Source organism: Hippichthys cyanospilos, chromosome 7, assembly GCF_059441005.1.
Source record: "Hippichthys cyanospilos isolate Australia breed blue-spotted pipefish chromosome 7, RoL_Hcya_1.0, whole genome shotgun sequence".
NCBI lineage: Eukaryota > Metazoa > Chordata > Actinopteri > Syngnathiformes > Syngnathidae > Hippichthys > Hippichthys cyanospilos.
In genome coordinates, this window is record NC_142375.1 from 20,244,849 (window position 1) to 20,267,878 (window position 23,030).

Sequence of the window (23,030 nt, forward strand, 5' to 3'; positions counted from 1 at the left end):
GGCGGCGATAGAACTTAAAATATACAGCGGACCCCCGGGTTACGGCATCCCTAGCTTACGTTGCAAAGTGGAATACGAAGTTTTTTTCGTCCTCTTGTTACGGTATTTATCCCGGGTTACGGCATCCCTAGCTTACGTTGCAAAGTGGGATACGAAGTTTTTTTCGTCCTCTTGTTACGGTATTTATCCCGGGTTACGGCATCCCTAGCTTACGTTGCAAAGTGGAATACGAAGTTTATTTGTCCTCTTGTTACGGTATTTATCCCGGGTTACGGCATCCCTAGCTTACGTTGCAAAGTGGAATACGAAGTTTTTTCGTCCTCTTGTTACGGTATTTACCCCGCCTTACGGCATCAACAACAATTACAAAATTCAAACTTGGCGGTCAGTGTGCGGGCGTACGCCTGTGCGAGTCTCACCATGCTCATACATCACTAAATGCGTCACTGCATACGCTGGTTTGCTATTGGTTGGCGTGACGGCGTCCCTAAGATGCTGGTCTGCTATTGGTCGGCGCCACGGTGTCACTAAGATGCGGATATGCTAATGACTTGATCGCGTGTGAGTGCTTACAAAATCAAATTTATTGTGCATTTTAGTGCTTAATTCGAAGTTTGATTATTTAGCTATGGCTTCCGGGATCGCCGGTGATGTTAAAAGAAGATGGTTACTATGGAAACAAATCTGGAGATAATCAAGAAATATGATGAAGGCACACAAATCGTTATCCTCGCTAGGGAATATGGCCGTAACTAGCTTAAGCAACATCACTCTAAAGGTAAATAAAATTTCATTTTTCCTCAATATATTTTTTATTCATCAAGTTATTCAATTTTATATACATACGCCAAGTCTCGGTAGTAGTGTCACCAAATTCCGTCCAATCAGAAAGAACCTCCAGCTCTGGCATGTCCAATCAGAAAGAACTTCAGCCTCTGACGTCACAAGTATCTGCGTCTTTGGCTAACATACCCCTAAATTTCTCTAAAATCCTGAATATGCCTGATTATGACTCAAAAATGAAAAACATGCACCTAATAAAGTCTATTTTTTTCCGAAAGGGTTAAAACAAATCATATTTTCCCATACAATAAGGTGTAAATAAAAAGCCTTTTATTGGGATGTAACGGAAAGAACGCGCACAGTACATATGCTAGCAATGATAAACCAATCAGCCAACACTACATAAAGTATGCTAGCAATGCTGAACCAATCAGTGTACATTATATGACACGCAGGAAAACCAATCATACAACATTAGTACTACGTACAGTACGTACACTGAAGACAATAAATAATTTAGAGAACATTTTGTAGGTTCGATTTTATTGCCGACTAGTATGTTTGAACATGCGCCTTTTAATATGCTGCGCACAATCTACGGGTTACTTACGGAAATTGATCCCATAATCGAGACCGCACCAAATAGTATGGGAAAAAATGTGAACGCTGTTTTTTCCTCCTAGTTATCCTGATTGGTCAGCTACAGGCTCCACTCTAAGTCCACATGCAAACCTTGTAGCGTCCTCTTGGTTTGCAAGAATCACTTTCTTCTTAAAAGCTACTGTCATATTCCTGTGTATAAACAAGGATGGACTCGCACGGAGGTTCAGTCTGCTCACTTCTTTCATTGAAAATAATGCCAAAACAACCTCCCTAACCCTAACCCCTAACCTAACCCTAACCCACTATGTATGTAATATCAACAGCGGCCAGAGGCGGCGCCAAAAAACAAAGATCAAGCACAAACGTATGAACCGTTAAACTAAATCATCTCCAAAACATTATTTCGGGTGCATCCCACGCGGACCGGTACCGATCCGCGGACCGGGGGTTGGGGACCACTGATTTATAGGACGCAGCCATATATGTTGATATTTGATGATGATATTTTGATCAAAACAAAGTGAAGTTAATATACGCATGGTTTATTGCAAACAAAACTACTATCAGGGAAAAGTGTTTTTTTCCTCATCTTTTCAAATCGAGAGCAAATTAATTGGAGAATGCAGCAACGTATTGTTTTTTTTTTTTGACTGTCAACTATAACGAATAATGTTTACAACGATGGCGTCCACCGTGGCTGCTGTCTTTTGTTTACTGAGGTGAACAGAGTAAGAATCTCTACACATGTGAGAATAATTCTCTACAATCTTAAGCACTGTACTTAAAATATTACAACAGCTGCCTTTATAACAAATTGTTTGAATTGTAAAGAGACTTTGCGGACACCTTTTATTATTGAGAAGATTTTTCTTCTAACCCTTTGTTTGTATTTTTCACGTCATCGTCTCAATATCGATTTCTCAGCCTATTCAGTTGCGTGTCCATTATATTGCATTTTCGATGGTATTCATAATTGCCACGTGCCTGATTAAGGGTTGGGGTTATCGCTAAATCCTTCTGGGGGCCCAGGTAATAAATGCAGAGTCTGCCTCCGCCGGGTCAGGACTTCAATCGCGAGCGGGTAAAAAGTAAAGCGACGTGCCGGACGCGCGTCGGATGTTCGGATCCGCTACGGAAATCCCCAATTTCCCAGCCAAGTCGCAGGCCTTTGAACAGCCGACGAGCAGAGGCAGAATCCGCGTGGGTGTAACCAAGCTCGCAAGCGAGGCAACGCGCCGCAACTTCAGTCAAACGGTAAATTGAAATGCAAAGCAGGAGCGGGGCCGCCTTGTTTGGGAGCAGATTTCTCAGCATCTGTGCGGGAGCCCCGCAACTCAGAGGGTCTTTACGCGCAACGCCGCATATTTACTGTAAATCAACATAATATTTAGGTTAGGCTTTGCGACGACAAACAGCTGAAGAGGAAATCTCGATCGGCACTCAATTGGGACGCGGTGCGAATGGGCCAGCTCCCAATTAAAATTCAATTCCGGTAGGGGTTGGGATATTAGCTCGTCTATAGAGCCGTAGAGGACTTTGGATAAATACGAGGCGAGAATTGGTTAAGGGTTTCCCTCAAAAGCGTGGTTTGAAAATAGCAGTTTGTTTTACGGTTTTAATTTTTAATTCCCTTGAATACTGTTTTATATTAAGCATTTCTCAGAATCGGAGTAATCACCCGTCTTGTGAATGAAAGAACAGGAAATCAAAAAAAGAAAGATGGAAAATGTAGAGATAGAAAACAGATTTTTTTTTACCAATATTTGTGGATTGTAAATATGTACTACTTTTGTCATAATGTAATACTTTGTTATTTTCCGAGTATTTTTCTTCTTGTTAGTTATTCTGTATTTTCGCCAATAATGTTGTTGTTTTGTTGTGAAAAACAGACATAACATTGTCTAATGTTTATAAATTTCACACATTTTTTTTTATTTCGAAAAAAGATGCATGTTTTCCCCACAAACTGTGTGCTATTTTGGTGAACTTTTTTTTTTTTTCCGAAAATTACAAAATTTTCAATAAATCAATACAATTTAAAAGTCTGTATCTTTTGATATCTGTATAATTTCAGCTGCTCTTAATAAAAATTCTTTATATTTTCTTTCTCTGTGTTTTTTCCCTAATATTTGTACATGTTTTCCCCACAAACTGTGTGCTATTTTGGCTAACGTATTTTTTTCGAAAATTACAAAATTTTCAATAAATCAATACAATTTAAAAGTCTGTATCTTTTGATATCTGTGTATTTTCAGCTGCTCTTAATAAATATTCTTTATATTTTCTTTCTCTGTGTTTTTTCCCTAATATTTGTACATGTTTTCCCCACAAACTGTGTGCTATTTTGGCTAACGTATTTTTTTTCGAAAATTACAAAATTTTCAATAAATCAATACAATTTAAAAGTCTGTATCTTTTGATATCTGTATATTTTCAGCTGCTCATAATAAATATTCTTTATATTTTCTTTCTCTCTGTTTTTTCCCTAATATTCGTACATGTTGCCCCACCATTTATATATATATATTCTCCTGATACTATTCCATATTATTCATATATTTTTACTGGCAGTATCATTAACATTTTTTGTAATCTTTTCTTTTTATTTCATATTTTATTGATTTGTCTTTCAAAGATTGAACCTGATATGATTGGTGCTACTGAAGTCCAATTTTCATATTTTTTAATGTACTTTAATATTATTATGCTAGTGCTTTGACTTTTGTTGTATAGTACAAGTGTACATAATGCTTAGGACTGTGCCACTGGATTTTTTCATAAATTCATCAAAAAAAAAATGTGGTCTCTACAATTGTGATGCGAAATGTTCCCATCATTTCACATTTTGTTTTTCCAACTCAATGCGTTACCGGCAATTTGTTCCTGATTTTGAAAATTTGTAATTAATTGGAAATAGATTTTTCAATATTACATTCCAGCATCACTCAAAAATAGTTCAGGTTCAATTAAAAGAAGGAAAAAAACTGTTAGTGATTCCAAAAACATTTCAAAATAATAGTTTACAAACATAACTGCGAGATTACAACAAAACCTAACCATGTGGTTTTTGCTCAAGGTTATCATCCCATCAAATACTGACACCAGCAATGCCTAATGATGACAATTAAACACTCTTAACTTTTATGACGCCATCGTTAACATTAACGGTGTCATTAGTTAATCTCTTAGGGTGTGACGGTAAAGGTTAGCAAAAAAAAAAAAAAAAACGGTTCAATTTAAAACAAAATAAGATAAACTTAGAAATAGCGACTCAATGACATTTAAAATTAAACGGAAGGATAGCGAGCAATAAAATGATGAAGTATTCACTTATAAACGGAATAATATCAAATATCAATTATTATATGATAACTGTTTCATCGTGAAGATATAAAATGGAACTAGAGCTGCTTGGGGAATGAACACATTGAGGTATGACTATGTTGGGTTATGAACATGTTTGGGCATCTGCACGTTGGGGTAAATGAACATTATAACTCGATGTTTTAGAAAATCCTAAATATCAGATTTTTTCTGGATGTGTTTACGAAGGTTTTGTTTGTTAGGGTTACAGCGTTTTACAAAAAACTGTGGGATATATATATATATATATATATATATATATATATATATATATATATATATATATATATATATATATATATTTATTTATTTATTTACAGTATATATAAGGTTTATGTCCTGTGCTGAGTTCACATTTTTTTTTTTTTTTTTCAAAAGCTAGGTGGCGCCTTTTATTCGCACCTTAAGGTTCGGAAAAGGGTTTTGTTGTTTTTTTTTTTTGTTTTTTTTTTTAACATCAGGCCACAAATTCCACAAACCGCAAACCTAACCAGTTAGTAACAAGCCAACTTTCACTAGTAGCTAACATTAGCAGTCTTTGCTAGTTTCGAGGTAACAGTAGCGTTCACAGCGATTTTGGGACTTTGTACTCTGTGTACGATGCACCATCAATTTTTAGAAAATTACTGTGTTTTATTTGCGCCTAATGGTACAGAAAATACGGTCGTTGTTTTACACAAGGACTTAAATTAAACAAACAACAAACATTACCGGTACTACAAACAAGCCAACTTTCGCTAGTGGCTAACACCAGCATGCTAAGCTAGTTTTGAGGCTAAACAAGAACCCCACTCCTGTGCTGAGTCATTCTACCTCATCGGAAAGGGAGGAGGGGGGGGGGGGGGGGGGGGGGGGGGGCTTCTCAGTTGGACTGAAATCATACACCGCTCAAGCAAATATCTTTGACGAGCGACAACAAACTGCGAACGTCTCAATAGTTCATTAGCGGCGGGAGACAAAAGAGGGGAAAAGAGCGAAGGAAATATCCACCTGATGATCATCGTAAATCCTATCCATTGCCTGGGGGCCGCAGCCCCACTTCACACCTCAGTGACGTGCTCTAACCTCGGGCTTTCTGTCAGGGGGGGTGCGAGAAGTGGGGGAAGGGTAAAAAAAAAAAAAAAAAAACCTGAAATATCTTTCTGGGCATGGTGTCAGATGCTTGCCATGAAATATTCATAATGCGCGAGAAGAGCCACAATAGAGGAGGTGGCGGCATGCGAGAGGATTTGACTTGCAGAAATGGAGACGCGGAAAAAAAAAGAAAAAAAAAAAAAAGCCCACATTGGCCGATTTATATCGCCGTCTCCGGCTGTCACTCACAGATTTCACTTTCACCTCGGCAAGCGTCGCCGGATGACACTCTCTGCGTTCGCGCCGTTGTCCTTTGAACCAACAAAGTCGTTCCTCGCTAGGATTTGTTCACTGAAGCCTTTTCGGGTACGAAAGAATAAAATTAGAAAGCAACGTGGCGTTTTTACTCAAGTATTTTCCTGAATTATTTCACTAGGCGATTTGAGTCAGGCGTTTATGTAGTAATTCTTGATTAAGGCAGAATTGTGTTTTTTTTTGGAGAAATATGGAATTATTGTCCTTAGTATATACTGGAGGGGAGGAATATATTTTGTATAAATATATACATGGAGGCTAGACATGTTTTTGGCGATTACGTGACAAGAGTGTTCCATTCCAACCTCTAAGACGAAGATGTTTATTTGGGGGGAGGCATTTATTTGCCCAAACGGACATAATAAGGAATCAATTGAGTTAGATGCCGCAATTTATGGAAGTACGGTAAGGAAATAATTGAAATAGAAATCACGGTAATGGCTGGGAGAGGCCATTTCATAGAATTGTTGTTCGAGGCAAATGATGCTGGGAGGCATTTATTGGAGATATATTCGTTTTAAACAACAGTAAGCCTGATGCATGATGATGGGTAACAAAAATTTTCTTTCAAATATTGTTCTTTGCAGCCCTACTAGTCTAAACCTGTGTAAAATAGTATTTATGGAATATGAGCTGAGTGGCAAAATCCACCCATTTCCTTATTCATCTTCGCAGGCGGCCATTTTGCTTCTGCTGCGCACTGAAAATTAAATTTATTCAGAGCTCACCAATCACGCCATCAATCAATCACGGCTTACCAATGTCACATGACCTAACGCAGGAAACAGGCGAGCTACACTTGTTACATGAGCTCTAAGGAACTGTGACGTCATTATCAGGCGACAGCTAGTGACAAAATGGCCGCCCCGAGATGGATAAAAACATGGATTTTGTGGCTTAATTCCTATGATCCACGAATACGATATTAACCAGGTTTAGACTACTTGGAGCGAATACAGCATTACTGTTCTTTATTCTCCTTTACGTACGTATAGATTAGATAAGACATGCCTACAGGGCAGCCATGACGGCAAGGGGGACGTTTCTAACAAAAGCACGGTCATTAAATGATAAACGGAGTCAACTTTTATCGCACATCCTGTTCAAAATGCTTTACAAATGCTCACGTTCAACCATTCGCACAAACATTCATGCACCAACGGAGGGTGCTAGCAAGCAACGCTAGCCTTGGTACAATTTTATTTTGAAATTCTTCCCGGAAAAGCAAAAATGTATATTGGGCGTTATTTAAAAGTGCTAATTTTGCCAAAGTCTCATTTTCGTAGACTGTATCTCACGAGTTCTCATTTTGTGGGATTTGTGTCTTATCTCATTCGTAATATTCTAGGATATTCGGATAATATTTGGGGGTTATCTTGCATTCAAACTATTCCAATAGATTCTAGATTCAACAGTTTTATTGTCATATACATAGTAGCGCTGCACAATAAAATGCTGATATTATTCACTCCACGCAGACTTACATTCCACAAAATAGAGCAAATAATAAAGTAGGCAAAATAGGTAATTACAAAAACATTTTTGGGGGTTGGGGAGTGATTAATTCCTTACATTTTTTGCACTATTCGTGGTGAGTTTATTGTCGTGTAGGCCACCATATAGTAGTCTGGATAGGGTGTGTCGTGTTTTTAATTCCCGATTCAAAAGTTTTATTGTCATATGCACAGTAACGCTACACAGTAAAATTCTTATTCTGTTCACTCCGAGCAGACTTACATTCCACAAAATAGAGCAAATAATAAAGTAGGCAAAATAGGTTTTTAGAAAAACAATTTTGGGGCTTGGGGAGTCATCAATTACTTAATATTTTTTGCACTATTCGTGGTGAGTTTACTGTCGTGTAAGCCACCACATAGTAGTGTGGATAGGGTGTGTCGTGTTTTTAATTCTCGATTCAAACGTTTTATTGTCATATGCACAATAACGCTACACAGTGAAATTCTTATTCCGTTCACTCCGAGCAGACTTACATTCCACAAAATAGAGCAAATAATAAAGTAGGCAAAATAGGTCATTAGAAAAACAATTTTGTGGGTTGGGGAGTCATCAGTTACTTCCGTTTTTTTGCATTATTCATGGTGAGTTTATTGTCGCGTAAGCCACCAAATAGTCGTCTGCATAGAGCGCGTCTTGATTCCGAATTCCCGACGGAAAACCTTCAATAAACGCGTATATTCAAAACAAACCAATCACATTTTGAGGAGTGTTAAAACACTTTGTTCCCCGAGGCGTTGCTGCGCGTTCACCCGGGTTTTTTCTTTCCCTCCCTCGCCCCTGGATAATGACGAGATACCTTTTAACTTCTCCGCCGGAGTCGGCATCAATAATTTACCGCCGTCTGTTTAAAATTTAAAAGCGCCACACATTAACGTCCTCGCCGCACCTGCTCTTTTCACGCTTGTCCGTCTTCCGCCCTGGCTTGCCCCCCACCCCCCACCCTCTCTCTCTCTCTCTCTCTCTCTCTCTCTCTCCCCTCATAAAGACAATGACAATGAGTTCTGTGTCACCACTGAAGCAGGGATGTTAAATCACACAAGGGCAGAGCGAGACGACGGGCCGCGTAATGCGAGGGCATCATCCGGACGCCTCCGATTACGCTTTGTCCCTAATTGGCGGCGGCAAAAAGGGATGAATTCTTTAAGGGCTCGCCTGAGGACGACAGCTTTCTTGGCACCTATGGAAGCTGACGGAACATTTGCTAGGAGGGGGGTACGCCTTTAATTAAGGCACGGCGGTTCCGACGGCGAGGTCCTATTGTCCTGACGGGGGCTTAAGGTTGCCCTTTAGGTTGAGATGCTCAGCGCCGCGCCCCCCTCACCTCGTCCCACTCGCTCCGAATTAATCTGCAGTTTTAAAGCTCGAATAAACCCGCTAAGTATGAAAATATAAAGGCCGTCTTCGCTCCCTCGGGCTTTTTCCGCGTGCGGTTTTTCCCTCCGCCCAAAGAGATTGGCTGGGAGCGCTCGGTGTTATCGGCCAAGGGGGGAGGTAAAGGTTCGGGGGAGGAGGGGAGGCGAAGGCTACAGATTGGTCTTTATCTATTCCGAGCACACCTACAACAAATTAGACCTGGCCCGCCGCCGCCGCCGCCGCCGCCGTCGCCCTCGCTCTCATTAAGAGGCTGAATCTCAGCTATTTTCCTCAAGGTCCCGCTTTTCCTATCATTTTTTTTCCGGTTTTTTTTTTTTTCCCTTGCCACAATAAGCAAAAAGGCTTCCGTGCAGACGTGCCACCTTCACGCGGCGCTCATTTCACGTCGTCATATCAACATGACACAAAGGAACCCGCTGGGATGGGAGGTGGTGGGGGTGGGGGTGGGGTGTGTTTGGATTCTGTGCGTTTTCCATGCACGTGACTCAACGCTGCCGGCCTTTGACATTTTGCTGAATTCTGCGCAACCCGATGTGTGTGCTTTGTCCTCCATTCTGCCAACCTTAAGTTCCAAAATAGGACACACACACACACACACACACACACACACACACACACACACACTTTCTCTCTCTTTCTCTCTGTCTTTCTATATATATATATATATATATATATATATATATATATATATATACATACATATATATATATGGAGGCTTGGAGGCTAGCAAAACAAAAAACAAAAAAAAATGCGGATAAACTGCACTGGACTATAAGCCGCAGGGCTCAAATCATGAGAAAAAAGGTGTGGCTTCTATTCTGGGATATATATATATATATATATATATATATATATATATACATCTCTCTCTCTCTCTCTCTGTCTCTCTCTCTCTCTCTCTATATATATATATATATATATATATATATATATATATATAGAGAGAGAGAGAGAGAGAGAAACTCATCTTTTCAGTTATATTTCATATTTGACGCATTGAACAGAAACACGCTCTTGCTTTACCGGTGTATTGTCTCTTGGTGGCTAGCAAAAAAAGAACAAAAAAAAAACCTGCAGATAAGATGCACTGGACTATAAGCCGCAGGGCTCAAATCATGAGAAAAAAAAGTGCAAAAAAAAAAACATGTATACATGTATATATATATATATATATATATATATATATGTAAAAAACTGATGAAACCGAAAAAATGAATATGAATATCGCGTATTTAATATCCCTATACGTTGAGAATGAATTAAGTTTATTGACGTATCCAACAATCCATCCGTCCATCCAGCAATCAATCAATCCGAGGTGCCTATGGAATCAATTTCTATGATAAAAATCCATTTGGAAATGAATAACAGTCTGCTTTTTGCATTTTCGCTGGAGCGCATCCAGGTCTGCCGGCGTCACTCAAAAGCCAAAAACCTTGAAAAACAAATAAATTATGCATGCAAGGTGTAACCTTCAAAGTGCGACTGAAGGTTGAATTTAAATTGTCGCTTGGTGTGGGAAGGCCTGTTACTACTTGAAGCCATAGGACAGGCAAAGGATGAGTTCAGAAGCACCAAAAAAAACAAAACCAAAAAAATATTAGATGTCGTTTGCATTTGAACATTAATTTATGGGTCAGTTGGCGATATTTGACAGTGTTTTGGCTCATCATGTTTTATGAGTGAACACTTACAGGCCCTTTTTCAGGTTACACCAGATTTACAATTCACGCAGTAAATTATTTGAACATTTTTAATAGAAACGTCATAAATGTTGACATTTCTGCATTTTTAATACGTCTAGTATAAACATTTTACCGCTAACAAAAGTGAAAAATTCCCCAACAAACTGACCAAAATTACAGCAAAGCCTTGAATGCGCCAAATTCTCATTCACGTATTTGTGCAGTGACATAGGAAAACACAGTTTTATGAGAGCATAGTACTTATTTACTTATTTCATATTAATAATAAAAGTGTTTTCATAATGCGCTAGCATAAGCTAGTGATAGGCGACAATATGTGCTCTCAAACTGTAGGAACATAATTGAAGACGGTAGTTAGAAAACTTTCAAGGACTCGAGGCTGAAAGTGGAATCAAGTGTTAGGCATTAGCGTTAGCATCTAGCGAGCTAGCCATTAGCGATAACCGCAAGCTAAAGCTTGCTACTTGAATGTATTATCGTTTCAATGTTGTGATACAACTTTATTTTAAAACCGAATGCCAATGTTTCAATTGGGACAATCAATTTACCGTTTTAAAATGTTCACGATTTCCAATATGAAATTATTTTGTAATTTCAAAAACCACTTCAGCGGCGTTTGAGGAATTTTTCAGCCCTTGATGTCGACTTTGTTAAAAAAAGTAAATGTTCAAAAGTTCAAAAATTCTACACCTTTTAGTGCTTAAATCTACTGCATACATTTTGCCTGTGTTTTTTTTGACAAATTTATGTATTTATACCATAAAATATTGTTTGTATTATTTTAATTACTATTAATTAGGCGGCTCAGTGGAAGAGTGGTTAGCACGTCCGCCTCACAGTTAGAGGGATCCGAGTTCAAATCCACCTCGCTCTGGCCTTCCTGTGTGGAGTTTGCATGTTCTCCCCAAGCCTGTGTGGGTTCTCGCCAAGTAACTTTGGCTTCCTCCCACACTCGAAAAACATGCATGGCAGATGCATCGGGCACTCGAAATTGTCCTTAAGTGTGATTGGGTGTGTGAATGGTGATTCGTTCCACCGTGCCCTGCGATTGGTTGGCAACCAGTTCATGGTGTATCCCAGCTCGTGCCAGCTGGGATAGGCCCCAGCAAGCCTGCAGGTCTAGTGAGGATAATCGGAAAAAAAATAATCTTTGCTTACATTTAACTCAATGGATTTAAACAAATAGAATGGGGTGTTGAAATTTTCTAATTTTTAGCTTTTCTGTGTTCGTCAAACAGAAAGAAACAATGTGCTTAAAACCTAAGGTCAATTTTTTTTTTTTAACTCCACAGGTCTCGCAAGCCCCATTGTGAGACGTTTGCATTGAAATGTAATAATAAACGATAATATAAATTAATGTGTCAAAACTGTGAAATTCATAGAAAATAGTGCAAAAAATGAACTGACACCACTTGACTGACTTTGACATCACCTTCGTCTTCCATCCTTTTTACACGTCCCTTTAAAATTTGTGTTTTCACCAAGTGGCCCCCTCCTATTTGCCCGTATCCATATATCAGTAATCATCGCGCAAAAAGACTGTTTTTTTAGGGCGGACGCCCTGTATTTACAGCATTATAAGCATGCCACTGACATTAGATGATAGTTAAGCAGATTAACCCTCCAAGCATGAGTCGTTGTTTGGTATGTGGTGGCTTCATTTCTCATATTTGGAAGTTATTATTGTGATCAATTATTTGGCATTCCTGAGAAATGAACATAAATGGAGTTTTTCTCAGTTTTTTTTCTTTTTTCGGTCCTAAATAGTACTTATTTTTCCGACTTTCGTGTGGACGGCAAAGGATTTCATTGTACGGAGAAACTTGTTTCTACTTTGAAAATAACCTTTGCTAACCATGCTGGAGGTCTAGTTCACAATTAAGAACGGACACACCCGAAGGGTCGGAACAAACTTAATTGAAGCTTTCTTTCGAGTCCAAAATGACTTCCTGACAACCGTTCACCGGAATCGGTGTAGTTTTACCCAAGCTGGGCCGATTGCGCCATTACGTCAACACAGGCTACTAAAAGTACATTTCACATTCAAGCCAGCGCCGAGGCCGATTCGTGAGACTCCATTTGGACATAAAATTTGAGTTAAACCCAGACCGACCCCGGCACGCGTACGGCGGCACGTAAAATGATAATGGGAGACCTTTGCTCCTAAGCGAAGGAATAGCTGCATGGGCGACGTTAGGTTAGATGAGATTCTGATGCCAGGCTAATCCATCCTACTAGCACAGCGCGGGAACGTGCCGACGAACGCCGCGGCGGTGACACGGGGCAACTCTCGAGGGCCTTGCATTAGCGCGCTAAATTAAAGGGGGTATTAGATTAAATTGGCTCTCCGATTTCAGGGGTGTGAGTAAAATTCTGATTTGCATTTTTCCAACCGCTGCTTAAGATATAATTAGTTCGGGGTTATTCCCATGTGTGGGAAACGCTGACAGCCAAATCTAACTGGCTGCCAGTCGCTTATCGTCGCTCGCAAGGCAACAAGGTAGATGAGGCGAGAAGGTTTGTGTGTCTTCGGGTATTTAGCCGGAGCGCGGCGGTTGAACACTTTGTCACTGTTGACAGGATAAGTTTGCTTCCTTCGTCTATTTTGGCACCAGAAAGCCAGTCAAGTGTAAATAATTCTGACAAGACAGGGTTATGCTCTTTCGAGACAAGGGAAAAGCAACTTATTGCCCCCGAAAGCATTCCATACGACCCGTCATCCAATTGTAAAAACGGCTGAAGCTGCAAACAGAGATGAACGAGCCCTCGCTCCTGTGTAGATCTCCAAAAAATTTGTCCTAAATAGCTGCTGCAAACAAAATGGATGATTACCTGTTGAATTTTGTTCATGGTTTATTGATATTTTTGTTGCGCGTCTTATTCTGAATGAGATGTCCCGTCAATTTTCTGTTCATTTCCGTAAATTGATGCTCCGAGCTAACTTTTAAGTTTGGGACTGAATCTTAAGTTTTAGGCTGTTGCGGCAGTGTTGGGGACTCCATGCATTATCACCATAATACATAAACTTGTCAACTTTGGAGGGTTTTGGATCATCGAAATGGTAATTTAATCTTTAAAACATGAATACAATACTGTTTTAACCGTTCTATTATGTTTGTTTGCAAGTTGTTTGACCTATTTAGTCACCAAATGCATCCAAAATGTGTAAAATCCAAGTTCAATGTTTTGTTTTAATCGGTGAAACTTATGCTGATTCCTCAAGAAGATTATGTGTAAATTTATCCAAAAATGTGAAAAACTGAAAACCCACTCATAAAGTAAAAAAAAAAACACACACGATAAAAAGAAAACAAAATGCAATGTTAAAGGTTATGTTGATTGTACAGCATATAAGCTAAGGAGAAATACTGAAAAACTACATTCAACATGAACTTCGGGTCAGTTTCACACATAACATATCACTAAGGTTAAAATTTGGTTCCCACTGTTAGCAAATAAAGTAAATAGAAGACATTGGAGGGTTCTCAAAAAAATCAAGGGTATAAAACACTAACACGGCCATCCTACTCCATAAATACACCAAAACACCAAACGAAAACCATTTACAGATTCGCAATTTTCCCATATAAGGCATGCTACCAACGTAGCATCCATGGCTCATGCCCGCTTGTTTACGATACGTACAGCGCATGTCTTGTGGCCATTAGTGAGGGCCAAGGCACAATATGAAGCCCACATCAGATGGCTATTTAGCATTGCCCATCTGTCTAGGATATTGCTTCCAATTAGGGCTTATTCTGGTGAATTCCCTATTAAAAGTTCGAGTCATGGAATTAGTCCAAAAATGGCTGCTTTGAGCCAAAACGAGCAATTTCCTGATCCATTTCATACGTGGCTCCTCCTGTCAGGATAAACGTCAACCCAAATTTGTGGTGACCGGTGTAACTATTGTCATGGGACACCCCCCTCCTCTAATTAGCGGTTTTCAGGGATATTACATCTGCGATCATAGATACATTTTCACCAAGATACACATAATGTTGTTTTCAGGTATTCGCGCCACCTTGCGACTTGAGTAACACCTTAAAAGAACTGATATAAAAATCCACAGGACATTTATTAACCCCCCCAAAATTTCCCCCACTCCTCCTTTACACCTTGCAACAGATTTGCAGAAACGGAAGATGCGCAAGTGTAATTACTGCAAGTCCATGATCTGGAATTAGTGAAATTTACTATGTGTGATTTTAAAAGCGAGTTTGGATTTGTCTTGGAGAATGTGTCCTTGCGTTAAAAGGCACGGTGATACTGACTTCCCGGACATCTGTTTGAGACACCTGTTTGTACACAAGCTTGCAATTGCCCCCTATGTGATGTACAATCCCAAGCTGCAACCCACAAGAGGAACATTTTATAGTAACGCATAAACCTTGGTGCTGCCATTATCCCACTTTTAATTATGTGATGCATGTAAACATCACAGCCGGCAAACTAAAAGAACTTTCAGCCAAAGAAAGTCCAAAGCTTAGGCGCACTTTGATTCAACAGGAAGTAAAATGTCTCCCAATCTTGTCATTTACTTCTTCAAGGTAAAATGATGGTGATAACGGTTGACCTTCGAGGCGAAAAAATGATCTTGAATTTATAATTCCCAAGAAAAACATCAATGTAAAATAGGTTCAGTGTAATATTTGGGAGAAAAGCTCATATTTCATTTCAGGATCGATGTTTTTTTATGGCGTATTAGCAAATGCATACATTGTAGGGTCCAACCCTACAAATGAAACCTTCTGACTATGCAATCCTCGCCCCCAAAAATACTTTCACCCATTAAAACAATTCTATTTCCTTTGAACATTTCCTAAACTATTTCTCCTACCCCTTGAGTGTTGCCATTGGGCAAACGCTTAAATGTCTTTGTGTTGTTTTTTACCAGGATGATAAATTGCCGATAAAGGTTAACATACTCCTAAATTAGGCGCTTACAGCCACACTACCCTGAGAATGTTCCAATTTTGGAAGCTAAGCAGGGTCAAGCCTGGTCAATAGTTGGATCCGAGGCCACCTGGGAACACCAGGTGCTGTAAGTGTCTACGTGGAGCCTACCTTAGGTCCTTTAGGACTTCGGTCTGTGGGGACCAGACCTCGGGCGCATTGTGCCAACCAATCGCCTTAAACCCCAAATGGTTCCAGGAAACAGAGATAGAAGCAATAGCAACTATTTCTTCCCTATGCCTCACCCTGAGGCCATAAGGAACTGCAACTAAAACCACCAGTCCTAAATTGCTAACTCACACCAAATTCTGAAATGATGACCACACCCCTGCATACAAGATGATGTAATTGAGTCAATGAGCACAGGTAACATTGTCCGTAAAACCTTTTCTAATAGTGTAGTCATTTATGTGTATATAAGCATTAGCTTTGAATGTTATGCTAGCCAATTGTGAAATCATAACAGATACCAACAACAACAACACATGTATAATAAACAATGTCCAATCTAAAGACCATCATTTTAAGTGATTATGTATGTATATACATAAAGTTCGTAAGAGACTATGAGAGTATAAACATGGAGTTCTGTGATTTAGCATTTAGTGGTTAGCGGCCACGAGTAAACAAAAAGGTGAGCCAAAAGCCTTTTTGGTCGGTATCTTCATGATCTGGAACTGTATTTCACGCAAAGTTTACTGTTCATTGTGCTTTTACAACTACTGTATGTTAGTAAATTAGTAGAACACCAAGCCACGTCCCGACTCATGTAGGACTTCGGTTTACAATGGCGCCTTAGGAACAGAGCATTGTATATGAAGAATCCACATCGTTTCATCGTTTCAGGATACATCAAAACAACGTCAATGTCAAAATCGAATGTAGTTCTAAGCCGGACTTTCCCTGGCGCTTCTGTTTCCAAGGCGCAAAGCGATTCACCTTCACCACTGAGCATATATACTCCAAATTCACGCCGTACGTCATGTAACGTGACGCCCGAATACAGAGCAAGCAAACGGGGTCCGACGTACTCACTGCTCCACCGAGGCTGGAGTCGGGAGGCGTTTTGAGAAACGCCATCAGCAGTCCTGCCATCGCTTTCAGCATCTCTCGGCGGTCAGGGGCCGAGGCTTTGCGGGATATCGATTCCCCCCGTCCAGAGACGGTTTCCATAATTGGTTAAAATGACCGGGTGCCGAGAGGGATAGCTCTCTGCTGAAAACCATTTCCCAGCCCCGCTTGGAGGCGAGCCAAGCGCCGGGTTGTTCGGATATGTTCCAGCCCCAGTCTGACTGGCAGCAATTAGGGGTGTCTGAGCCAAGCTCAGCTTGCGCTTCGCACAAACACCCCTAATTACTGCCAATTAGGCTAGGCGGGTAGGCAGATTTGAGAAGCCGGGGGGATGTTCAGGCATGGGTGGGCATGGAAACAATTTTCGAGGGCTTAGAACGTGACCGGATGAAAAGGTTAACGCTTGGGCGTGCACGGGGATAATAACAAAAGATGGGGAAGCCGGGCCCCGGTTCTCACCTCCAGCGACGAGCCGGGCTTCTTCTTCAGCTCCTCGCATTTCCTAAACTTGCAGATCTGGTGGCCCGTTTTGCGGTTCCGACAACTGCTGCAGACGCCGCAGTTGATTAGCCGCCTGCAGGGCGCGCAGACCCCACACCTTTTCCTCTTCTTCTTTGCCGGGTTTCCACTCGATGCCGAGGAATTATTCTGTGGGCAGTCTGCCAGATTGGCAATTTGAAACGCACTGTCTGTAACGGCTGCCGAGGCTGCGGGGGAGTGAAGGGCTGTCATGACGATGACCCCGGGAGGTAATGAGATGCCCCCTAAAGCCGGAATAGCTGAAAAAGTTCCAACGCGTTCGGGGAGATTCATTATCTCTGCTTCGGCAGCGCCGCATTTCAGCTTGTTCATGCATTCTCCCGCTAAAGGTCTGCAGTGTTCGGGGGATAAGGTAGAGAGGAAATTATTATTTGCCATTTGCAGCGTCTCTGGCGGCACGCCAGGCTTCCCCGGCCTCTGGGACTCATTTCTATGCATGCTGGTCCTATTAGGGTTTATTGCCGCTGATTTCCTCCCCCAAAGCATGGCGTTATCGCAGTTCCAAGGGGACATGCCGATCCTGGCGCTGGGGAAAATGGGCGTCGTAATGCGGGCGATCTTGGCAGTTTGTGGGAACGCCCCGTTGGTTTTGTAAAAGTTGGCAAAAGATCGGTACCTTTCCATTTCGGCGTTATAATCCAAAAGCTGGCTTAATCCACCATCCTGGAGATTATCCTTTTGTAAGAGCGACACGTCCGCGTTTTGTCCGTTCTCGATGCAAAGCGCGCTGCTTAGGTTAGCCATGGCTGAGGAGGGCTTGTCTGCGTATAAGCGAGGTGACTCCGGCCTTTGTCCAACTCCAGATGCTTACCGGCAGCGTCGTACCATCCTGTACTATCCGGTCCGGCACTAAAAGCGGGAGGAAAGGAACAACAGTTACGCATCCGGTTTTTCTTCGTTCGAGTATCGTCAATTCGCGGTGTATAAACAAAGACGGCGCGACTACCGTAGCTGGGCCTGATCTTCAAAGTCATTACCGCGGAGATACGCATTACCGTGCTTCAAAACATGCCGATGTTGTCGTGGTACTTTTTTTTTCCTTCCAACTCCTTTGCAATAAAGTTGAATACTTTTCATCTTATGTCTTTATTTTTAAACTTACGAGACCGGAGAAGCCGCAAAACAGAGATCCTTACCTCATTCCCGCAACTTACGCTTATTATAAATCAACTACTTGAGAAGCCAAGAAGGTTATCCGTGCATCACAATCTTCCTTTGCCCAACCTCTAAAAAAAAATCACCTGGTACATTTCCCTAATGACATAATCGCAAAAGCCACTAGGGAATTTGCATCCAGATCATGGGCCAACTAGTGTCATCCGGTCTGCGTGTGTATGTGTGTGCTTCATTTCCTCTATCTCTCACCCCAGTCTGTCTGGATTTGGTTTCCACAGATAAAAGCCCCATTAGACACATCCAGCCCTGCTTCCATTACCTATTTTTTTTTCACCCCCTCGCTTTGCCTTCCCTCTTAATTGGCAAAGCTGATCCATTGCCGGGACGCTAAAAGGCGATTCAAATCACTCCCGTGGCTCTAAGTCTCCGAAATACATTATAATCACCACGTGCGGAGCTCAAGATGGCTCCATATGGTTACAAACGCTGAGAAGTTATCATATATCCAATTTGATCTGATCTCTCATAATCACAAATGTCTACTTTTTTGGGGAATGCGGGAAAAAACGGCTTATAATTTCCCCATACCCCATAGGGGTTTCAACGCTGACATGACGTGCAAAATCGTCCGCCGAGCACGCGGTAAACAGAACCGCCTCCTCCGCCTAATGATCAGCCCTCCTCGGGGTGATTATTACTTAATCAATTCACCCGTGGAGCACAACACGAGGGGCCCAAAGGCAATCAAGTCTGGCTGGCATTGATTTCCAGCCTGTAAACAAACTTTAGCGAGATAGACACGTCCAACGCATACGCGCCGCTCTGGAGAAAACATATTCAATAAAGAAAAGATATGTCCCGATTCTTTTTTTGCATTCAGTTGTCCGAGTGACTTTTCAGCGACACTTACAAAAGATTGAATGATTCCGTTTTAAAGTGCGGAACAGGATAGTAGAGCGCTTTCACCTACCTACCAGGTTCCCGTTGCGACGAGCTCCCGAGGCGCTAGCAGCCCGCGGCTGTGCAAACGCACATTACCGCTGAGAGATGCGTGCGGCGCGGCGTAGAGGTAGGAGAAGAAGAAAAAAAAAACAAAAAAAACCCAGAAGAAGAGACGCGCAGACTCCAAAAGACGCTCAAAACAAAAGAGCCATCTTCTTGTAGGGAGTGACTTTCTTACAAGAAAGTGCAGGCATAAATGTTGTTTTTTTTTCTCTCCCCGCTTGAAAATAACGCCGCGCTCGTTGGAGGAGTGGGAGTTGCTGTGCGTCCTGATCCCGAGCTTTGTGGTGTGCGTCTGCGCGTGTCTGTCCGCCTGCCTGACTGCCTGCTTGCTCCACCGCCGCTGCTTGCCGCTTGTCGCTGTGTGTGGCTGATTGGTGCTGAGGTGAGGACGCGGGGATGCGGACACCTACTGATCATTGGCTGGAAATTACTATAGAAACACGTAGGGGGTGGGGCGGGGGATGGCTCAACGCGTGCAGGGGCATATATGAGCACCTGCACATTGGCTTATTTTTATCTATAATAATTTAATTATGAGGAAGGGATATAGAGGCAGCATGGTTAGGAGTTTGCACCATGCCTCTGAGGATCTGGGTCCAACTCTAAAATCAAGCTTTACACACACACACACACACACACACACACACTATATACATATATACATATATATATATATATATATATATATATATATATATATATATATATATATATATATATATATATATATCCCAGATTTAAGCCGCACCTTTTTTCTCATGATTTGAGCCCTGCGTCCTATAGTCCAGTGCAGTTTGTCTGCAGGTTTTTTTTGTTTTTTTTTGCTAGCCACCAAGAGACAAGCCACTGGTAAAGCAAGAGCGTGTATCTGTTCAATGTGTCGTCAACTATGAAATAGAACTGAAAAGTCAATGACTATGCATGATTGTATATACACTATGCATTATATGTAATGTTTTTATATGTTCATTAAAATAAACAATCAATGAAACAAAAAGGGACGGAAGAAGACGCTATCGAAGTATTGATTTTGAGTTTACTATTTAGCTCTGCAGCATTCTGTCGGTGTTATATTGAAAATGTTCATCCATCCATTAATTTTCTATAAATATGCTGGTGCTATACATTCAAGCATGTCCAGTTTGTTGAAATACAATTTCCCAGATATATGACGCACTGGCAAGGCATTCACGGACCATTCACAATGTAGGAAATGTGAAACACACTTTGCTTAACCCTCAAAAAATGTATAACTTACAGATATGAACACAAGAACATATGGAGAATGTACAAAAATGAGATTCATTCTGTTTTGCTATCGTTTTTACATTTTCCCCAAACTCCTATACAAAGTAACCAAGAAAATAAAAGAATTAGACCTTAAAATTAAGAGTGCGTTCATGTACACATACACACACGCATATATAATTAATTTTTAGTCACACGTTCTCATTCAGTTCAATGCACTCAGTGCTGCTCATTTTGCTGTGTGTGCCTTGGCCACCTGGGGGCAGTATAAAGGCCATTTCAAACTTTCTTCACCCTCCACTTCTTGCCTGAATGCAGAAGCCAATTTTATTCCTGCAAGGTCTTTGTCCCTATAGATTTTTTTCCTGACACAAAAATGTGTTGGGAACACTGCAAATGTAGTCCAAAATAATGTTGCATTTCTTAATTCCAAATATATCCTCCTGAGACGCAGCCTATTCTTTTGTGTGCACAGTTGTATCTATTTTGCCACGGCAATAAAGCAAAGCAGGAGTTATCATGTTGCATGAATGATTCCAAATATAAAGGCCAAAAACCAACGTCCACTACAATGGAAAAAAATTAATCGTAAGCACAAAACTGTTTAACTTTACTGTACTTCTTATTAGTCTTTAAACAACGTCATACATTGCTAGGTGGTGTGCTGTATTTGTTTTGAATAGCAGCTAGTACATTCTACCCGAGCATAAAAACTACACTTTCAAATTTTATCCTTCTCATGTTTTGGTGGCTCTCTTTCTTTTCTTTCAAAACTGGTTAAGATTTAAAAAAATAAAGTCAAATTGTGTCTACGGTGCTCCACCAGCATTTGAAAGTGAGATGGAACCAAGCCAAACTAGAAGGATAGGAGGAACTCTGACATAGACCTAATGGAGTTCATGACTCGGACTGCCCCCTTGTTACTGTAATTGTGGGTCAAACTGAGTAGGGGACAGTAGGGGGGCTTGTGGCAGTTAGTATTTTGAGGTCAGAGATGTTCAGCCCGCCATTGGAAAGTAGAAAGTTCTGTGAACTGGAAACTGCGAAAACAACTAAAAGACTCACGAGTCGATTCCAACAGAGCTACGTTTTGTCACGTATAAAAGAATACATTAATATAAGTCAAACTGGAGAAGTATCGAACACGATTGCCAAGGGGAGTCAAACAAATTTGGAGACAGTACAAAAGAGCGGAAATGAAAATATCGGTGTCAATATTGATGGTAAAATTTACAACAGGAAATCCACATATTGATGGCTCCTTTCAGCGTCTTACGTGTGGTACACACATACGATAATGACAACGACAATGAAGTGGAACAACTAGAACGTAAACTGGAACAAGTGCCAATTACGAAAAAACCTGAAATTCACGGTTTTGAAACAGTTTTCTTCAAGCGCAAAATATCTTTGCTTAGCTATAATGCTGCCTCTAAAAGCTTAGTCTGTGTTGTATATTCTTTGAATATACATATCAAATGAGCAAAAAATAACTACTACACTTGCTAAGTTTATCCTTGTCATGGGTAGTGGCCGTAACAGCCATTGATTAAATTCTAACGAACACCTACATTTCTTGAAAACCCCGAAGAGTCTTGGATCTAAAAACAAAGAAAAAAAATAAGCCTAATAAGGCCTGTTTAGACTATCGGACAAAAGCGGCTGCTGTGCCCAGTAAAGGGTTAAAAATAAAGTAAGGTTGTGTGTACAGTGCTCCCCCATCATTTGCAAGTGAGATGGAACCAAGCCGGGAGGCACAAAAGGGAATATATTTGCTTTTTCTTTTTTAGAAGTCCGACAAAACATACGGGACGGTGCGTTGCCTTTTAGTTGTGAGGAAGTTAGCTAATGCTTCAAAATAAAATGTACATACAGTATCGTATAATTGACCCTATGAAACGAATGTACGCTTTTATTTTGAAGTTCCTCCACGAAGCATAGAAACGATAATGATCAACTACCTTGATAATCTTTGGTTCACAGGGCGAGCAGGTTCCGATGTGAACAACACGGCGTTAATCCGAAATCACGTTCACATTCTGAAATAAAGTTCAAACGGTCAATTCAGAGTGCTAAAAAACAAGATGGTGCTTTTGGTTTAAAGACAAAGGCTAGTGGAATGGAAATGTATTACATTTCCAGTGCATCTTCAAACCAAGTGTGCCATCTGGAGGAACAATAAAATATCATAAGTGGTTCATGAGGCTTCATTTTCTCACGACTGGTCTTGTGAAGCAAGTCGGTGTCAAACACCACTTTTAATCGTCCTGAGCAGAAAACTAGCCATTAAGTGAAGAAGAAATTTTCAATGTGCGGCCGCTACGCTTCATACGAACTTTCATTTTATGAATGACATG

General features: G+C 40.8%; 1 protein-coding gene across 2 annotated transcripts in view; it reads right to left on the bottom strand.

Moving 5' to 3' along the window:
- cxxc4 (CXXC finger 4) overlaps nucleotides 1–19,751 on the bottom strand; it is a 34,767-nt gene extending 15,016 nt beyond the window's left edge. Inside the window, exons 1-2 of one of the 2 annotated variants that reach the window (XM_088418497.1) lie at nucleotides 19,395–19,751; nucleotides 17,224–18,153 (exon numbers count right to left, since the gene is read on the bottom strand). In XM_088418497.1, the coding sequence (XP_088274623.1) occupies nucleotides 17,224–18,048 (825 nt within the window). In that variant the 5' untranslated portion in view covers nucleotides 18,049–18,153; nucleotides 19,395–19,751. Of the gene's footprint in view, nucleotides 1–17,223; nucleotides 18,154–19,390 lie in introns of both variants that reach the window. The other variant, XM_088418496.1, reaches the window with a different exon arrangement.
- Nucleotides 19,752–23,030: the final 3,279 nt, after the last annotated feature.